This window comes from Solanum lycopersicum, chromosome 12 (assembly GCF_036512215.1).
Source record: "Solanum lycopersicum chromosome 12, SLM_r2.1".
NCBI classification, from domain to species: domain Eukaryota; kingdom Viridiplantae; phylum Streptophyta; class Magnoliopsida; order Solanales; family Solanaceae; genus Solanum; species Solanum lycopersicum.
Window position 1 is genome coordinate 66,182,176 of NC_090811.1, and position 16,690 is coordinate 66,198,865.

Below are 16,690 nucleotides of genomic sequence, written 5' to 3' on the forward strand. Positions count from 1 at the left end.
TAGAGAAGATCAATTATCAAAATAATTGTCTAAAGTTTTTTGAAAATGAAGCTAGCAATAAAAGAAGAAAAAGTATTTCCCAAGATCAAGTTTTTAATGATCTACTCAAAATTGAGTAAAAATAATTGAAGTTCTAGATCCGTAATTGAAGTGTATGACTACTAATAGTGGAGATACACTCAAACTCAGAATCATTATTTAAAACTATAAGTTTTAAAGAGCATGAAAAATTATTTATTGAACATCCATCTCTATCACATACACAATCAATCGATGTCGTATGAAATACAATATCAAGTACTAATCAATTGGAGAAACATATCATTTTAAGATAAGAATAATTATTCAAAATACATAAAGATAAGAAAACATGACGAGAATATTTTTAAAATGTCAAGTATAAAAAAAGTCAAAATGAAGTTAATTGAAGATGACACACACAATCTTATTAGTTCTACATATTTTAATAAATTAATTGAAAATCAAATACTTAACTTCTACAAGACATGATATTGATTATAAAGTTGAAGTGATCATATATGAAGATCTTGATTATTAGGGAGGCTTATTAATTTGAAATTTGTTATTTATTATATTATGTATAAATTAAAGAGCTTTTTAATCTTAATTTAATTTTGTTTGTGAATATTATAAATAAAAATGTTTATTACATATTTTTAACGTAAAAAGATATCGAATAAAATTATTACACAATTTATATCGAAAAAATAAAATAAAATGAGATTGCTTGGCATCCAAAAACTCCTCGAACTCCATTGGCACGTGGCCCGAATTCTCTTCCTTTTCCAAAGCACGTGGCCCGATTTAACACTAAACCGGTTTAGTTCCAAAAAAAGACCGACCCGGTTCAATAATAAACCGGCTTGATCAGTGATGATGAAAAATGAAGGGCTGTGATTGAATCGTCACAAACAAAGTTAGGGTTTCTGTATATAAACGCCGATGTATATAAAGCTTACAGTTTTGCCCAATTCGGGTGTTGCGGTGCAGTTTTCTCTGCCCTCCTCAACCCTAAAAAACCGAAAAATTCTCTCTTCAGTTTCTCTCGGATCTCCGACGATTTTTCTATCTCCATTATTCATCTATTTTACATCTCAAAAAACCCAAAAAATCCCTAAATTTTCGCTTACTTTTTCCTCCATTGGGTTTTCTTATCAATAACATCACATCACAGAGAAAGGGGCAACTGAAAAAAGGAAAAAAAAAAGGAGGGTATCTCTTTATTTGTTCCAGAAAAATCTATATATATATATATATATATTTTTTTTTTGTTTGTTTGTTGTTATGGCACAGATTCAGGTTCAGCATCAAACACCAGTGGCCGGAGGAAATGGTGTGGCGGTTGCTGCTGCTGCAGCCGGTGCTGCCGCTGCTGTAGCGGCACCAGGTGGAGGAGCCACGAGTCAGTTTACGTCCACGTCGTTGTATGTTGGAGACTTGGACTTTAACATCACTGATTCACAGCTCTATGATCTGTTCAACCATGTCGGTCAGGTTGTTTCTGTTAGGGTTTGTAGGGATCTTAGTACTCGGAGATCTCTTGGATATGGATATGTTAACTACAGTAACCCTTCCGATGGTTAGTAGTTTTTATTTCGTAAATTTGGGATTTTGATATCTTTAGTGGTGTGATTGCGTGTTTAACAGTCTGGTTTGATGAATTTGGGATTTTGGTATCTTTAGTTGTTTGATTGCATGTTTAACAGTCTTTATTTTTGATGAATGTGGGATTTTGGTATCTTCAGTAGTGTGATTGCATGCTTAACAGTCTTTGTTTTTGATGTTTTTGGGATTTTGATACCTTTAATAGTGTGATTGCATGTTTTTCAGTCTTTGGTTTTAAGGAATTTGGGATTTTGTTATTCTAATAGTGTGCTTGCATGTTCAACAAATCTTTCTTTTTTATGAATTTGGTCTTTTTAAATATCATGGGTATAATTAAAATTGATTCCTCACATTTTATGATATTACTAATTTTGGAAGAGAAATTGTTCTTTTCCCTATTTAAACACATTTATGAAATTTGACACCCCTAGCAGTAGTGTGATTTCTTATGTGCATTTGGCTTATGCTGCTGAAATGATTGGTTTGAACAGAAAAGGTTCAGCTTGTGACGTTTTTGCCAGTATGTTGTTATATTCTCAAGTACATTTTATTCGTTATGATTGAGAGCTTCTTTGGAAGTTGAAGTCTTCATGAAAGTGTTGCATGTGCAAGTCAATTCCCTTTGTGTCCAACTAATGGTTCATCACATATTTGATTGAATGGATAATGTTTAATATTCTGTTTAACTTGGAATGATGTAGTATGTCTATGTTTTTATCAACTACCTTGCAAATTGGTTTCTGACTTATTTTTGCTCTCAATATTTGGTCACAGCTGCAAGGGCAATGGAGTTGTTGAACTTCACTCCTGTGAATGGGAAGTCCATTAGGGTGATGTATTCTCATAGGGATCCCACTCTTCGTAAGAGTGGATCAGCAAATATATTTATTAAGGTATTATTGTCATAACCCAGATTTCGTATGATTTTATTTGTCATTTCAGAGCTTCTCTTGGGATATAAAGGACACGTATATATTGTGAGGCATCTTCTGAGTTCTTGTTGTTGTCTAAAGTATTAGACTTATTGTTTCATGCATGTAAATTGGATCTATAACATGGTATCAAATAAATGATGCTAAAATTTGGTTGATCCAGTTTTTCTCCATCTTTGAGAAGTTCTAGTTGGTGGCATATACATTTATATTAATAGGGACCCACAATATGTGCTGGTGCCGGTTATCTATTTATATTTGTCTTCCTAATGCATTTGTTTGAATTATTTACACAGAATTTGGACAAGTCGATTGACAACAAAGCATTACATGACACCTTTTCAAGCTTTGGCAACATTCTTTCTTGCAAGATAGCTACTGATTCTAATGGTCAGTCAAAGGGTTATGGTTTTGTACAATTTGACAACGAAGAATCTGCTCAAGGTGCCATAGATAAGTTAAATGGTATGTTGATGAATGATAAGCAAGTGTATGTTGGACACTTTCTTCGCAAACAGGAAAGAGAATCTACAACTGGCATGACAAAATTCAACAATGTCTATGTGAAAAATTTGGCTGAATCTGCTACCGATGATGAGTTGAAGAATGTTTTTGGTGAGTTTGGGACTATTACTAGTGCAGTAGTGATGAGGGATGCAGATGGAAAATCCAAGGGCTTTGGGTTTGTCAATTTTGAGAATGCAGATGATGCTGCTAAGGCTGTTGAAGCATTAAATGGAAAGAAATTTGACGAAAAAGAATGGTATGTTGGGAAAGCACAGAAAAAATCTGAAAGAGAGCAAGAATTGAAAAACAAGTTTGAGCAAACTGCCAAGGAGGCTGTTGATAAATACCAAGGTGTTAATTTGTATGTAAAAAATTTGGATGACACCATTGATGATGAAAAGCTCAAGGAACTTTTTGCCGAGTTTGGTACTATTACCTCATGCAAGGTATACAGTATGTTGTGAATGAACTTCTAGGTGGCTGTATAGATTCATTTAAGCTTATATATTTTATTCTTGTTCGTTCAGGTTATGCGGGATCCAAGTGGAATCAGCAGGGGGTCTGGGTTTGTTGCTTTCTCTACTCCTGAAGAAGCTTCCAGAGCTGTAAGTATCATTAATGTTTCAACTCTTCGTTACATTCTGCTCGTTAAGTCGTAATTTGTAACTCATTTTTTCTTCCTCCTTTAAGCTTTCTGAGATGAACGGCAAAATGATAGTGAGCAAGCCACTCTATGTTGCACTAGCACAGCGGAAAGAGGAGAGAAGGGCAAAGTTGCAGGTAATAAATTACTATCCCAACAGCGTGGCACTGCTGGAGGGTTTTGCTTCGTGCTGCTTTACTTATTAAATGGAATGTAGTTTATGCTCTCAGCCTTAGTTTTGATTCTCAAATGGCCCATCTAGAGGGAGTCTTGACTAATGCATGTTTCGATGTGGCCTTGACCCCATGAGTCTGTTGCTGATGAATTTTGATCTGCTCAAATAATTACCTAGTAATATATATTAATGAATGCACTTCTACAGGCACAATTTTCACAACTGCGACCAGTGGCAATGCCTCCATCACTTGCTCCTCGCATGCCAATTTACCCTCCTGGTGCTCCTGGGATTGGACAGCAACTATTTTATGGGCAAGGACCCCCTGCTCTAATTCCTCCCCAGGTGATAGTTGTCTTTATTTATATCTTCAGTATTTTGCATATGATCTGGATACTACGTTGTTGGGCTAATTCATGTCTGGAAGATTGCACCAGATGTATATAAGTTGGTTTGGCGCTGATGCATAATCTTGTTTTCCAGGCTGGGTTTGGCTATCAACAACAGCTTGTTCCTGGAATGCGCCCTGGAGGAGCCCCTATGCCAAACTTCTTCATGCCGATGGTCCAGCAAGGACAACAGGGTCAGCGCCCAGGTGGTCGACGAGGAGCAGGACCTGTGCAACAATCTCAACAGCCTATGCCCTTGATGCAGCAGCAGGTGGAGTTCTGCTTACTCTCTACAATTTTCTTGGGCATGTGGTTGTATTTATAAAGACTAGTAAACTAATGATGAAAGATTTCTATCGTTCAGATGATGCCAAGAGGAAGAATGTACCGCTATCCACCTGGACGCAATGTGCCAGATGGGCCAATGCCAGGTGTTGCTGGTGGTATGCTCTCTGTTCCATATGATATGGGTGGTATGCTTCCTCGTGATGCTGCTGCTATGGGACAGCCTGTGCCGATCTCTACATTGGCTACTGCCCTTGCAAATGCTCCACCTGAGCAGCAGAGGACGGTGAGTTCTTTTGACATTGCATGATTCTTTTATTGACTGAACTTGGTTGCTAATGCTCTCATTGTTCATTTGGCAGATGTTGGGTGAAAGTTTGTACCCACTTGTTGATCAGCTAGAGCACGAGCATGCTGCCAAGGTTACGGGCATGCTCCTTGAAATGGACCAGACCGAGGTTTTGCATCTGCTTGAATCACCGGAGGCTTTGAAGGCTAAAGTTTCCGAGGCTATGGATGTGCTGAGGAATGTTCAGCAGGCAACCAGCAGCCCGGCTGACCAACTTGCATCTCTTTCCCTTAATGACAACCTTGTTTCTTAGTGAAGTCCAAGTGAATGCCGAATGCGGTGTTTTTTGATGGATGATCTCCTCTGTAGTGAGGATAAAACAGATTTTGCAGGGATGAGTTTTGAAAAACTGCTAGGGTTTTACTATCTCAGGATGTTTTATCTTGGATATGAATTTTTTTTTCCTTCTGGATTCTTAAGATTATGTTTTATGTTATGTGGTCTCAGGTTTTTAATACTTTACTGTGTGCTTCATCCCTCCTCTCTGCATGTTTTTGAATGATCTTTCGTTTAGTATGAGACTTACCTTCTCAGTAAAGCAGGTAAGTGCCTACATTGGCATGAGGAAACCTCTCGTTGTCCTTCTGAATAGAGGCTCTGATCTAGTGGAGTATTGAAAATGGCTTATTATTTGTGCATCTGTTCGTCTTCGATGACAAATTTTGACTCTTGTGGCTTGTTTACATATTGCTCTTGAACGCACACTTCTCTTCTAGCTCATTTTTATCCAGTAGTTTGATGAATTTGGAAACAACCTCATTGTGTGTTTTCTCTGTACTCTATTTGGCAAGTTGGTAATGTGTCGTAAGATTATCCATGTGTTAATACTACGCCAAATAACATTATAAACTAAAAAAACATCTTTTTTCCCAAGAAGTAAACAAACCTGGTATTTTCTTTGAAGTTTATATGATTTTTAGAGTGGATATCATATTCAATAATTGATTTTTGGAATGAACTTTTTATGTTGTATATTTAGCTCAATTCCTGTCATTAACAGTTCAAAATTGTATAGTCTAAATAGCAAACTATTAGGTGATTTGAGGTTGTTAGTAATCATGACCCTGTCTCAAAGTTACAAAAATTAAAATATATATCCAAAATTGAACTAAAAAAAGTTCAAATCCAATTTGAAGTTTATTCGTAGTAAAGGAAGTTCATTATTAAGAGAAACTGGTGATCTCGTTTTGTTTGGTGATAAGAGAGAGGAAGTATTTGAACTATTTTTTCTAGCTAAATGGCGAGCATCACTTAAAAATTAACACTAGTTAAAAATAGTCGGAGATATAGAATCTATTCATTGTGCGATCAAACTTGTGTCTAGGTTAGGTATAATTTTTTCAATCGAATTTTCATAATATAAATTAAATGTCCCAAACGCCCACTCTAACTTCAACTCGTTCCATATTCATCAAAAATAAATAAATAAACACAAAATAATTTATTAACTTATTCACAACTAATAAAATAAATCAATCATTTCCTTTTAGCTATGTTGCATCCTTCTACAAGCAATAATAAGTTTGCCTTAAAATTGCTAAATCAATATATTAAAATTCCAAAAAAAATAATATATATACATATATATATATAAAAATTTAGAAAATAGAATGAATTCATTAATTTGAGATAAAATACAATATTTGACGTTGGACCAAAAATAAAATGAAATAAAATAAAATATTGCATTGTATTTTTCACAAAATTCCCAAATGGGACCTAGGGTTTTAGCAGGTTTAACAGTACTACTTTCTCTTCCATTGGAGTAGTAGCTCAATTTCATTCTCTCTTCTGCTGGAGCTTATGAATTAGTTGCCTGTTGTGCTGAATCTGTTCACATTTATATAATCTGGAGGAATTTGGAGCATGGCTTTGTCCATTTCAAGGAGGATTTTGCGTTCTTTCGCTTCTTTGAACTCACTTCGAACACTTTCTGCTTCTAATGGTATTCCTTTTTCTCGATTATTTCTGGGTTTTCATGATTCTATTGAAAAAATCAAATCTTTATTGTAAATTCAATCTTCAGGTAGATCCTAGATCCATGTAGTGATATAGATGTATATGGTTTTGTGAAAATGATGCTAGTTTAATAAAAAGACATGCATTTTCAAGTTTTTTACATATTGCAGTTTACTGAGGAGATAGGAGCTTGTGGCGAATACATGTTAGGGTAGTAGAGCATTGTCTTGCTTGTCTTTTCATACCGGTAGTTGTAGTAATTTGTCGTAGTTGATTGTCCTTCAATTTCTGTTACTGTTCACTATATCTTGTACTTTGATTATCACGTGTGTCCGATTGGTGTTTTTGTTTCTGTATTTCTGAATTATCCACTAGGTCAGTCTGGTTGGTTATTTGCACCTAGTTTTGGTGTAGCAACTATATTTCGATTAATCCTATTTCTTTAAGGGTTTCATAGTTGGACCTTTAGCCCCTTTAATATTATGGGAGTTGCCGGTGTAGCCATTCATGGTGCTACCCTAGAAAATACTTTATTTGAAGATGGTAATGGTGCAAAGCCCAACTCAAGCTGAAGAAACTTATTCAATGGTCACCAAATCTTTGGGGTTGCTTTTTCCAATAAACGTTGGTTATATTTCTTTATGTTATTTGTACCTGTAATCTGTTTATGGATGAGTTGCTCTTGAAGTAGTCGGTCTAGCTCTGAACCTACATGCTTATGACCTCGTTTCTCAAGAAATTCGTGCTTGTAGTCGATGTTATTTATTCTTTTTTGTTCAGAATGCTTTTTTTCATCCTTTGTATTGTATGCTCTGCTTTCGGTAATTCTTTTTAATCTGCTTTTCCTTGGGCCAAGGGTCTATCAGAAACAACCTCTTAACCTCTCAAGGTAGCAGGAAGGTTCGCGTAAACTTTACCCTTCCTAGACATTGGGTGTTGTTGTTATATATGTATGTATAGTTTGTGCAGAACCCTCTGGTTATAAATTGGATCTGCCTGTCTTCTATAGATGCATGGTTTATTTATTTAAATTTTTTGTTTTATTTTATAATTTTGTGAAACAGTGAAGGCTAATATTCTAGGGGATGGAGTATCTTGTGTGGAATCTTCGGCCTTCAGAAAGGTAAATTCTTATCACTGAGAATTCTGTTTTCCCTAATATTTTGCATTTATTTGCAGTGAGATGTTGTCTATTGATAATTTGATATCCTTAGAGTTTAGAGTAGTATCTTTTTATGTGCATTAGGCACTATCACGTGATGTTCTCTTAACTTGAAGGTGCTACTTAAGCTTACCAGGATTGAAATAAGAGAAGTTCGATATGAGTATTTTAAGCCTGTTTCGAATTTCTCAATGCAGGATGAATCATTGTTCCTCGCGTGTCGAAGATATTCAACTTCCTTGCTGACTCCTGATTCCAGTGACGGTTCATTTCCCTCGGATTTATTATCCAAGAAACGTGTCTCAACTCCAGAGCGTGAGATAGGTATAATTTGACGTTTTCATGAACTGTCTAGGTCTGTCACTTCTGCTACAAGTTTTATTATTCATCGTTGTGTATGCTGACCATTAATAGTTAAAACCTGTTTGCGGAATGCTTTGCTTGGAAATTTGGCATTCTTTGATACTTGGATCAAGAAACAATTACTACTACTTCTATGCCTCAATCACAAGCATGGGACAGGATAGGACCGGGAAGAAAAAAGTTTTTATTTTTTGATAAGTAAAGGAATTGTATTAACAAAAAGGGTAAGACTATGTAAGAATAGGTAAAAGGATAACTATCTAAAGTAAGTTCATTTTTATAAAAGTAATCCAATCATCAATACATGTTGGGAATCATGAGTTCAGCAATATACAAAAAATTAAACAATCAGTTGTTTTTCCAAAGCTATCTATTTACTTCCAAACGTTTTCGGTTCCATTTTCTCCATGTGGTCCACATAACTCCCTGGGGAGTCACTTCCATGTTCTTTTCCTTCTTGTTCCCCTTCTCTGTATGCATCAGTACGAAAAATAAGTAGAAGCAGGTTCCATGAATTCGTCACAAACTTTTGCGATGCATGACAAAATGATCGTTTCCACCCCTATCTATCTGCACATAAAGCACCGGCCACATGATTCTCTTTCTTTCCTCAAGTCCACAGCTGTCTAATTATCACTCCCGCAAGAGCACACACTTGTCCCTCATGTCTTAGGGTTTCTAGAAGGTTAATTATGGAGTGCAAAAGTTAACCCGTTGTCTTACTGTTTTGGATAGGATATGCCTATTCCTTGCATGGTATTAGGCTCAAGCCGCTCAAGTGTTGCTATTCTGGTGATATAGTATAAGCCTCTATCTGGTGACAATAAATAAAGTAAATTAGCATCTGGAAGATACATCTTTTCCACGTCTATCTTACGGTCTTCATTTGGGATGTAATACGTTGGCAAGCTTTGTCTGTGTTACTAATCAATGCCAATCTACCCCATTTGTGAGATTTTTTCAACCTACTAGCTTCTTCTCAAATATCTGAAGTCCAAACTGCAAGCAGGCAAAAATGCGTGCTATTTAGTTACTTGGTCGATGACTCGATGTGCTTTGAGAGCTCTAGGATAGGATAATAATAACTAATATCCAATCGTATGTATATCCTGCTCACTGGGATAAGAATGCTCCTCCTAACCCAAAAGAGTGGCAAGCATCTAAGAACAATATTTTGAAGGGAATGCTAATATCATTGTATAGATTAATCATCCTGTAATTGCAACAATTGTTAATGGGTGACCGTATGAGTGAATGATCATCATATTCGACCAGTATTTTTACGAGCCCCACAGTTTTTACAGGATAGCTTAAAGTATCACTTCTTGCAGAAAAGAAAAGATATCTCTGGCTTCAATAGAATTTTTGGGGAAGTTCCAGTTTTCCTCATTAACTTTTTGGAGAACGAGGCTTGCGTATTTATTAATATTTGGCACAAAAACAACTGTACCTCAATCCCAAGCAAGATAGGGTCGGCTATTTGGCACAAAATTATTATACAATATTGATAATGAAATTATAGTTCCTCATATTGCAAACAAGTTAGTTATCATGCTTCATGGAAACATGTTTTCTTGATCTCAAACATGCTGGTTAAAGTGCAATCTGCCAATCTTTCCGCCTTAGCTTGTGAAGTAATAGTTAAAAACCTTTGTTTGCTTGCACAGCACTTCACCAACTATGAATGAACACTTTCTAGGTCATCATATATTGTCCTTTGTAAGGATGATCACCTCAAATTGATAGTACAAAAGAGAGTTGGTCTAAATTTGTCTCTGTTTAATTTCTTTCCTCATTTATATTGAAAATTTATTCGGAATGGATGAGTCTATATTGTTGGACTTCGTGTAACTATCTTATTGATTACTGTATGTGGTAGGGCTCCTTCAGGACCTGGTCATTCCAGTAACAAACTTCAATAATGAAGACAAGGGCTTTATGTGTTTGGCTGGTGATGTCTTTGATGTGCCAATCAGGAAAGATATTATTCATCGGGTTGTGAGATGGCAGCTTGCAAAACGGCAGCAGGTGTGCCTGCGGTTGTTTTGAATCCCAAAATTTAAGTTTTAGACATCATATGTATACTACTCCTTACTCTTGTGTTTCCCGCGCTTTAGAGCATTTATCATTTTCCATTTTTAGTTCTGTCTATTGCTTCTGTAGACTGGGAAATTAAGAGATTTTGGAGGGGGGGGGGGGGGGCGCACCAGGAATATCTTTTGACACTCTAATTTTAATCAAGATGAATATTTTGAGGCATATGAAAACCAACAAAACTTATATTCCTTCGGGGACAACTGATTTTCTTGTAATGTTGCTGATAAAAAAAGTTGCGTTGAAGAAGGAAAATGTTGCAGACAAAGAATGATCTACTGTGGATCTTTTGAATCAATCAGGCCCTCCTATTCTCCTACATGGTTTCTAGATTTATGCTTGTTCCCTTGATTCTACCATTCTTTGTAAACTACAGTTACTTGCCAAGGCAGTAGAGGATTCAATAGGTATTTAAGACTTACTCTTGGTGAACTTTGCAGGGGACCCATTCAACTAAAACTATTAGTGAAGTTAGTGGGACTGGTAGAAAACCGTGGAATCAGAAGGGCACAGGGCGAGCGAGGCATGGAACACTGCGTGGTCCTCAGGTTACATTATCTTGCCTTTTTCCTTTTCAAATTGTCTTGAATTCATTACGTTATGTGATTATTTGATATCACATCAGAAAAATAAAAAATGTGTCGTCGCGATGAATGCAGTTTCGAGGTGGTGCCACTATGCATGGTCCAAAACCGCGAAGTCATGCAATCAAACTGAACAAGAAGGTTCGGCGGCTAGGACTGAAGATTGCACTATCAGCTCGTGCAGCTGAAGGAAAGGCAAGCAACATCCCGTTCCATGCACACACTTTTTTTGTTCGGGAACTTTTCCCCCAAAAGAAACTTGGAACTAAAAGAAAGCAAAAAGAAAATGGAAACTCAAACAACATTCTGATATCAAGCTATCAAAAAAGTAAAAACAAAGGCCAAAACTTGCTGTCTCATTTTCTTCCTTCCTCTCGGAACTCTCATTCTTTTGGCTTTTGAAAATACATTTAATAGAAACACATGTTTCCTTGGTTTTCTAATCTATTATTTTTTACCAAATTGGATCAACCAAAATATTTTGAAAAGTGAAAACATTTTTTGAACAATGACACATAATTTTATGACCTCTTCACGAGAAGAGTTGGTCAGTTTTAATCATTAACCTTGATAGGCTTCCAGAATTAACGTGCTTTGGTTTATATGAGTGGCATTTTCCTTTTTTGCATCAACTCTTGTTATCTGTTTTCTGGTGTAACTCCTGCTTTCCTGCTTTCCTTAACAATATATGATATGAACTTTTCTTCGTTTGCATTCATTGATTTAGTCATCTCAATTGCACTGCATGCAGCTTCTGGTTTTTGAGGATTTAGAGATTCCTACACACAAAACAAAGAACATAGTGAACTATTTCAACCAATTGGAGAATACCAAGAAGCTTCTGGTGGTGGATGGTGGTCCAATCAGTGAAAAACTAAAGTTTGCTACTCAGAATGTACACTATGTCAATGTGTTGCCTTCAATTGTAAGTTTCCAATTCTATTAACATAATTGCAACAGTGGTGCGTATAAGCATGTGTTTCCGCGACAAAGTTTGGGCTTTTCTATATGAGGATCCAGTTCATTGGAGTTTTGTTAAGATGACTTCCATTTTCTTGATTTTGGTATGCATGATTTGCTTTTGCTTCATCATTCCTCTAGTATGCTGCATTTTTTTGGGTGAAACTATTGGCTACAGAATTTATTTGAGTTCATCGCTAAAGCATCAAACTTCTTATATATTCATTGCCTGAGATTTTCGCATGCTTTTCTTACTGTAACTCCTCCTACAGCCCCCAACCACTTTACCATCACAAGTGAAAAAACTAAACAAATGACTGCAAAAGGCTGATGATCCTTTATCCTCTTTGCTCCATGCTAGGGTCTAAACGTCTACAGTATTTTGCTACATGATACACTAGTCATGTCCCGTGATGCAGTGAATAAGATAGTCGAGAGGATGCACACTCCTATCAATCGTTAAGGGAGCATCTGACGTTGAAAGGAACAGATCTTGTTAGTTTTGTTATCACAGATAAAACATAGAAAATATTTCTTGTATTGTTTTTCGTTTATTTTAAAATCGTAAAGCTGGTTATTTTTCTTGTCATCCTCCGTTATTTTCCTTGAAATTACAGTAGTAATTGAGGTACTACTTGAGATTCTGTCACATAACATATTTCCTGGTTTAGGAGAACATTACACTGCCTTTCTAATGCAATTCTGAATTCTTGATCTTTTCTTCTGGATATATAAGTTGTATATTAGCTGGTCATGATGTTTGAGCTAGTTTCTTCATTCTTTTTCTCACCGACCGACAACATACCTAGTGTAATCCCACTAGTGGTGCGGTTTTGGGAAGATAGAATGTATACAGATCTTACTCCTACTCCGTGGAGGTAGAGAGGTGAAAGACTCGTTCCATCTCTTACCATTGATGTTAAATTCTTTGATTCTTCTTATGTAGAATCATGTGTTTATACATGACAAAACTAGATAGAGGATGGGTGGTCTTGAACTTTTGACCACATAGTTAAATATCAACCAAAAAATTACATTCGATAACCTTGAAAATGGGTGGTCTTGAACTTTTGACCACATAGTTAAATATCAACCAAAAAATTACATTCGATAACCTTGAAAATGAATGGTCTTGAACTTTTGACCCTTGCTTGCCTTATCGGCTAACCTTCAAGGTTAAAAAGCAAAACTTGGTGACCTTGAAGTTTCGTCTATAAGGACAAATAGGGTCAAAAGTTTAACATCATCCATATTCGAAAAACCCTAGGATCAACTTGAATTGACCAAAATTAATAAATCATTGTATTACTAAAACAAACTTTATGAAATTTATTTATGATAGCAAGTAATTAATTACATGAGGTAGTAATCACTGAGGTTTATTTCAAATCCAAACAAAAAGTCACAAAGTTCTGCCTCCTTTTATGTGAAAAGACTTTTAATAGGGTGGATTTGAAAAATCAAATCAAATCAAAATTTAAATTTTTTTTTTGTTTGATTTAGATTTTTAAAAAATTGATTTGATTTTTGAAAAATCGACCCAAATTGAACTATTTCTCAAATTAAGTAAATAAATGAATGATTAAGAGGGAAAAAAAATGTAAAAATGTCATGATATCTTTGATGCTTTTTCTCTTCTTTTTTTTTTTACCTATATGATTGAATGTTCCTGTCCTCTTTCTACATACAATATTCTATTTATTTATTTTTTTGTTTTCTTTGAGAAAAAAAAAGAAAGAGGAATAAAATAGCCATGCAAATGTGTAAAGGCTCAGACAACAATTAAAAAGATGTTTGGACCATTTAATACTTTTGCATGCCAACTTAGAAATAGTATTGGATCGTCATAATTATCTATGTGATCGTTAAAAACATCAATCGACTTATATGAGATAGAAAAAAATATTAGATATAGTATTATTTGAAATTAACTCAAATTATCACACACACACACAGATATATATATATATATATATATATATATATAACACAATACAAAAAAAAAAACAAATGGAAAAAATATTATTGCACAAAAAATTAAATAAATCCAATTTGAAAAGGTAGAAAAAGATGTTGAAGGGGAGGTTGCCTATTTTATAAAAAAAAAAAGTGGATAATGAGCATGAAGCACAAGTTTCCAAAATATGATAAATAAGTTCACTAGAAAATATTGGGTGATGTGTATAAATTATTTTATTTTATTATTACATATATATATATATATATATATATATATATATAAATGTGAACTGACCCCTCACTTCTTCTCTATCAGAAGTTACTAAAATAAAATGAAAATAGTCAAAGTGATATGATGTCGTTTAGTTTTACTTGTTAAGTTAATTATTGTAAGAAAAAAAAGATCTTTTTAATTTGTATGTTTCTAACATATTAATATTAATTTTAAAAAATCCTTATTTATTCTTGCTATTAATTATTTATTGTATAAATTATTATTTTTAATACCTACTATTAAATATTATTGGTAATACATAATGTAATAAAATTCTTATATCAATTACTGTTTGAGATGTTCAAAGGTGAATAAGTAATTGTAATTAAAAAAAAAGTAATAGAAGTACAATAATTGGTTTGAAGGAAGGACTGCGACAATGTGACAACTATAATTTATTTATTGTATTTTGAATTAATTAAATCTACAAATTTTGTGATAATATATGAGTTGTGAAATACTCAATATATTTAATTTTGTTCATATATATATATATATATATATCAATTTGATATTTTTTTTCTTAAACAGGTGAACACATCATCAAATTAGATAGAAAGTGCTGCATTCATTTTAATTTATATGAGACAGTTTGATTATTCAAAATTTAGAAAAAAGAAAAAAAATACTTTTGATTGTAATTTTAAATATGTTATAGCATTATTATAATTTTGTGAAATGATTTATTATAAGTAATATATATATATATATATCGACTTGAAAATATGATTTTTTATTCTTAAACAGGTGAACACATCATCAAATTAGATAGAAAAGTAAGCACTCATTTTAATTTATATGAGACAGTTTGATTATTCAAAATCTAAAAAGAAAGAAAAAAATACTTTTGATTGTGATTTTAAATACGTTATAACATTATTATAATTTTGTGAAATGATTTATTATAAGTTATAAATAAGGAGGTATTCCTCTACCTTTAGGCAAATACTATTAATACAAAATAAATCAATAGTTCAACTATTTCAAATAATATGACAAAATGATATGGAAAAAATTAATCTAAATAGAACTAGAATTATTTTTAAAATCGATACCGAACATAGATATCATGCCGTTTTTTTATTAAAGAATGTTTTACTTTTAGATATAAATTTTTTAATTTAAAATTAAATTTAATCGAATTATGATATAAATATCGGGAAGCAGCTGCCGATACAGTGACAACCTACTCATCTTTATTTATTGTATGCTTATTATAATGTAATTTACTTTCACTTTCCTTTACCTAATTTACAAAATTCATTTACTCTTCTCCATTTCATCACTTTAGTACCAAAAAATAAATAAATTACTAGTCAACAAGTACTTTTTACCATGAAAAATAAAATAAAGAAAAAGAAATCTCATCTACTTTTGAAAAGTTAGTACACAAAAAATTTAAAGCTAATTTATATTTAATTTTATTTATTGCTAATATACAGAAACATTATTTTTTTTAATAAATGTGTTCAGTTACTAATCGTAAAAAATTTATCTAGATCGAGTACTTTTACTAATACAATAAATACACAATATTTGACTAAATACAGATTTATTATTTTAAATTTTAACATAATTAATAAAAAAATATTTTCACTAAATCAATAAATGTATAACAATTCATGTGGATGCTGATTTATTTTTTCCATTTCTTTAATTACATGCATTCAAACATTTGTTTATTATATATATATATATACTTTACTTTTTTTTTTGGATTTTAATAATTTTAAATTTCAAACTTAGTTAGTGTTTGACCAATATTTTGAATTAAATCTTGAAGATTTGTGTTTAATTTTCTTTTTCGATTTTTTAATATTTTCATTTATAAAACTTAAAATTCTTTTTAATAAAATGACATTCTTAGCATTTTACACCCTCAATATATGCACCATTTTTTTTGCTTTGCACCCTATTCTCTTATTCCTTATGATTTGCCCCTTACTCCATCCATTTTTTTTTTGCAAAATTGTTTTAGTCTATTTTACGTGGGATAAAATAGACTTTTTTTTTAAAAAAAAAATAATAAAAATGAACTTTTAAATTAATTTTGCTAAAAAGGTTAATTGATTAAGGACCAAATTAGTAAATAACAAGAGATTAGAGTGCAAAATTAAAAAAAATAAAATGATGCATATATTGAAGGAGTAAAATGTTATAAATTCAATAAAATATATATCCAAATATCAATAATGAAAATTTCCATAAATAAAATCTCATAAAAATAGAAAAGTTATTTTCGAAAAATACGTAATCAGATATAACTTTAAATTCTAAAAATAACAATACCAAAAAATTTAAATTTTAATTGAATTCTAAAAATAACCATTCCAAAAGATTTAAATTTTAAATTTTAATTTCAAAATCTATATCGGAACTTAGCCATTTCTTTTTTGGACAAAAGAATAATTCCTCTTATTGAACTTCTT

At 33.0% G+C, this 16,690-nt stretch overlaps 2 protein-coding genes across 2 annotated transcripts; both read left to right on the forward strand.

The window, feature by feature from the left end:
- Positions 1 to 928: 928 nt before the first annotated feature.
- On the forward strand, positions 929 to 5,363 carry LOC101261596 (polyadenylate-binding protein 2-like). Its single transcript, XM_004252710.5, has 9 exons — positions 929 to 1,600; positions 2,401 to 2,519; positions 2,855 to 3,511; positions 3,593 to 3,670; positions 3,756 to 3,845; positions 4,091 to 4,228; positions 4,367 to 4,543; positions 4,637 to 4,843; positions 4,920 to 5,363. Exons 1-9 carry the CDS (start codon positions 1,306 to 1,308, stop codon positions 5,157 to 5,159), a joined length of 2,001 nt encoding a protein of 666 aa, XP_004252758.1. The 5' UTR covers positions 929 to 1,305; the 3' UTR covers positions 5,160 to 5,363.
- Positions 5,364 to 6,398: 1,035 nt separating this feature from the next.
- On the forward strand, positions 6,399 to 12,742 carry LOC101261898 (uncharacterized). Its single transcript, XM_004252711.5, has 8 exons — positions 6,399 to 6,851; positions 7,930 to 7,988; positions 8,225 to 8,351; positions 10,270 to 10,418; positions 10,925 to 11,032; positions 11,144 to 11,263; positions 11,820 to 11,993; positions 12,390 to 12,742. Exons 1-8 carry the CDS (start codon positions 6,773 to 6,775, stop codon positions 12,489 to 12,491), a joined length of 918 nt encoding a protein of 305 aa, XP_004252759.1. The 5' UTR covers positions 6,399 to 6,772; the 3' UTR covers positions 12,492 to 12,742.
- Positions 12,743 to 16,690: the final 3,948 nt, after the last annotated feature.

What these genes read in the sequence shown, in the direction of transcription:
- LOC101261596 (XM_004252710.5), top strand. Translation starts at nt 1,306, where the DNA reads ATGGCACAGATTCAGGTTCAGCATCAAACACCAGTGGCCGGAGGAAAT. An exon ending in CAGCAAATATATTTATTAAG is followed by an intron (nt 2,520 to 2,854) that starts GTATTATTGTCA and finishes TTATTTACACAG; the next exon opens with AATTTGGACAAGTCGATTGA. An exon ending in CTGAAGAAGCTTCCAGAGCT is followed by an intron (nt 3,671 to 3,755) that starts GTAAGTATCATT and finishes TCCTCCTTTAAG; the next exon opens with CTTTCTGAGATGAACGGCAA.
- LOC101261898 (XM_004252711.5), top strand. Translation starts at nt 6,773, where the DNA reads ATGGCTTTGTCCATTTCAAGGAGGATTTTGCGTTCTTTCGCTTCTTTG. An exon ending in AATCTTCGGCCTTCAGAAAG is followed by an intron (nt 7,989 to 8,224) that starts GTAAATTCTTAT and finishes TTCTCAATGCAG; the next exon opens with GATGAATCATTGTTCCTCGC. An exon ending in AACTCCAGAGCGTGAGATAG is followed by an intron (nt 8,352 to 10,269) that starts GTATAATTTGAC and finishes TGTATGTGGTAG; the next exon opens with GGCTCCTTCAGGACCTGGTC.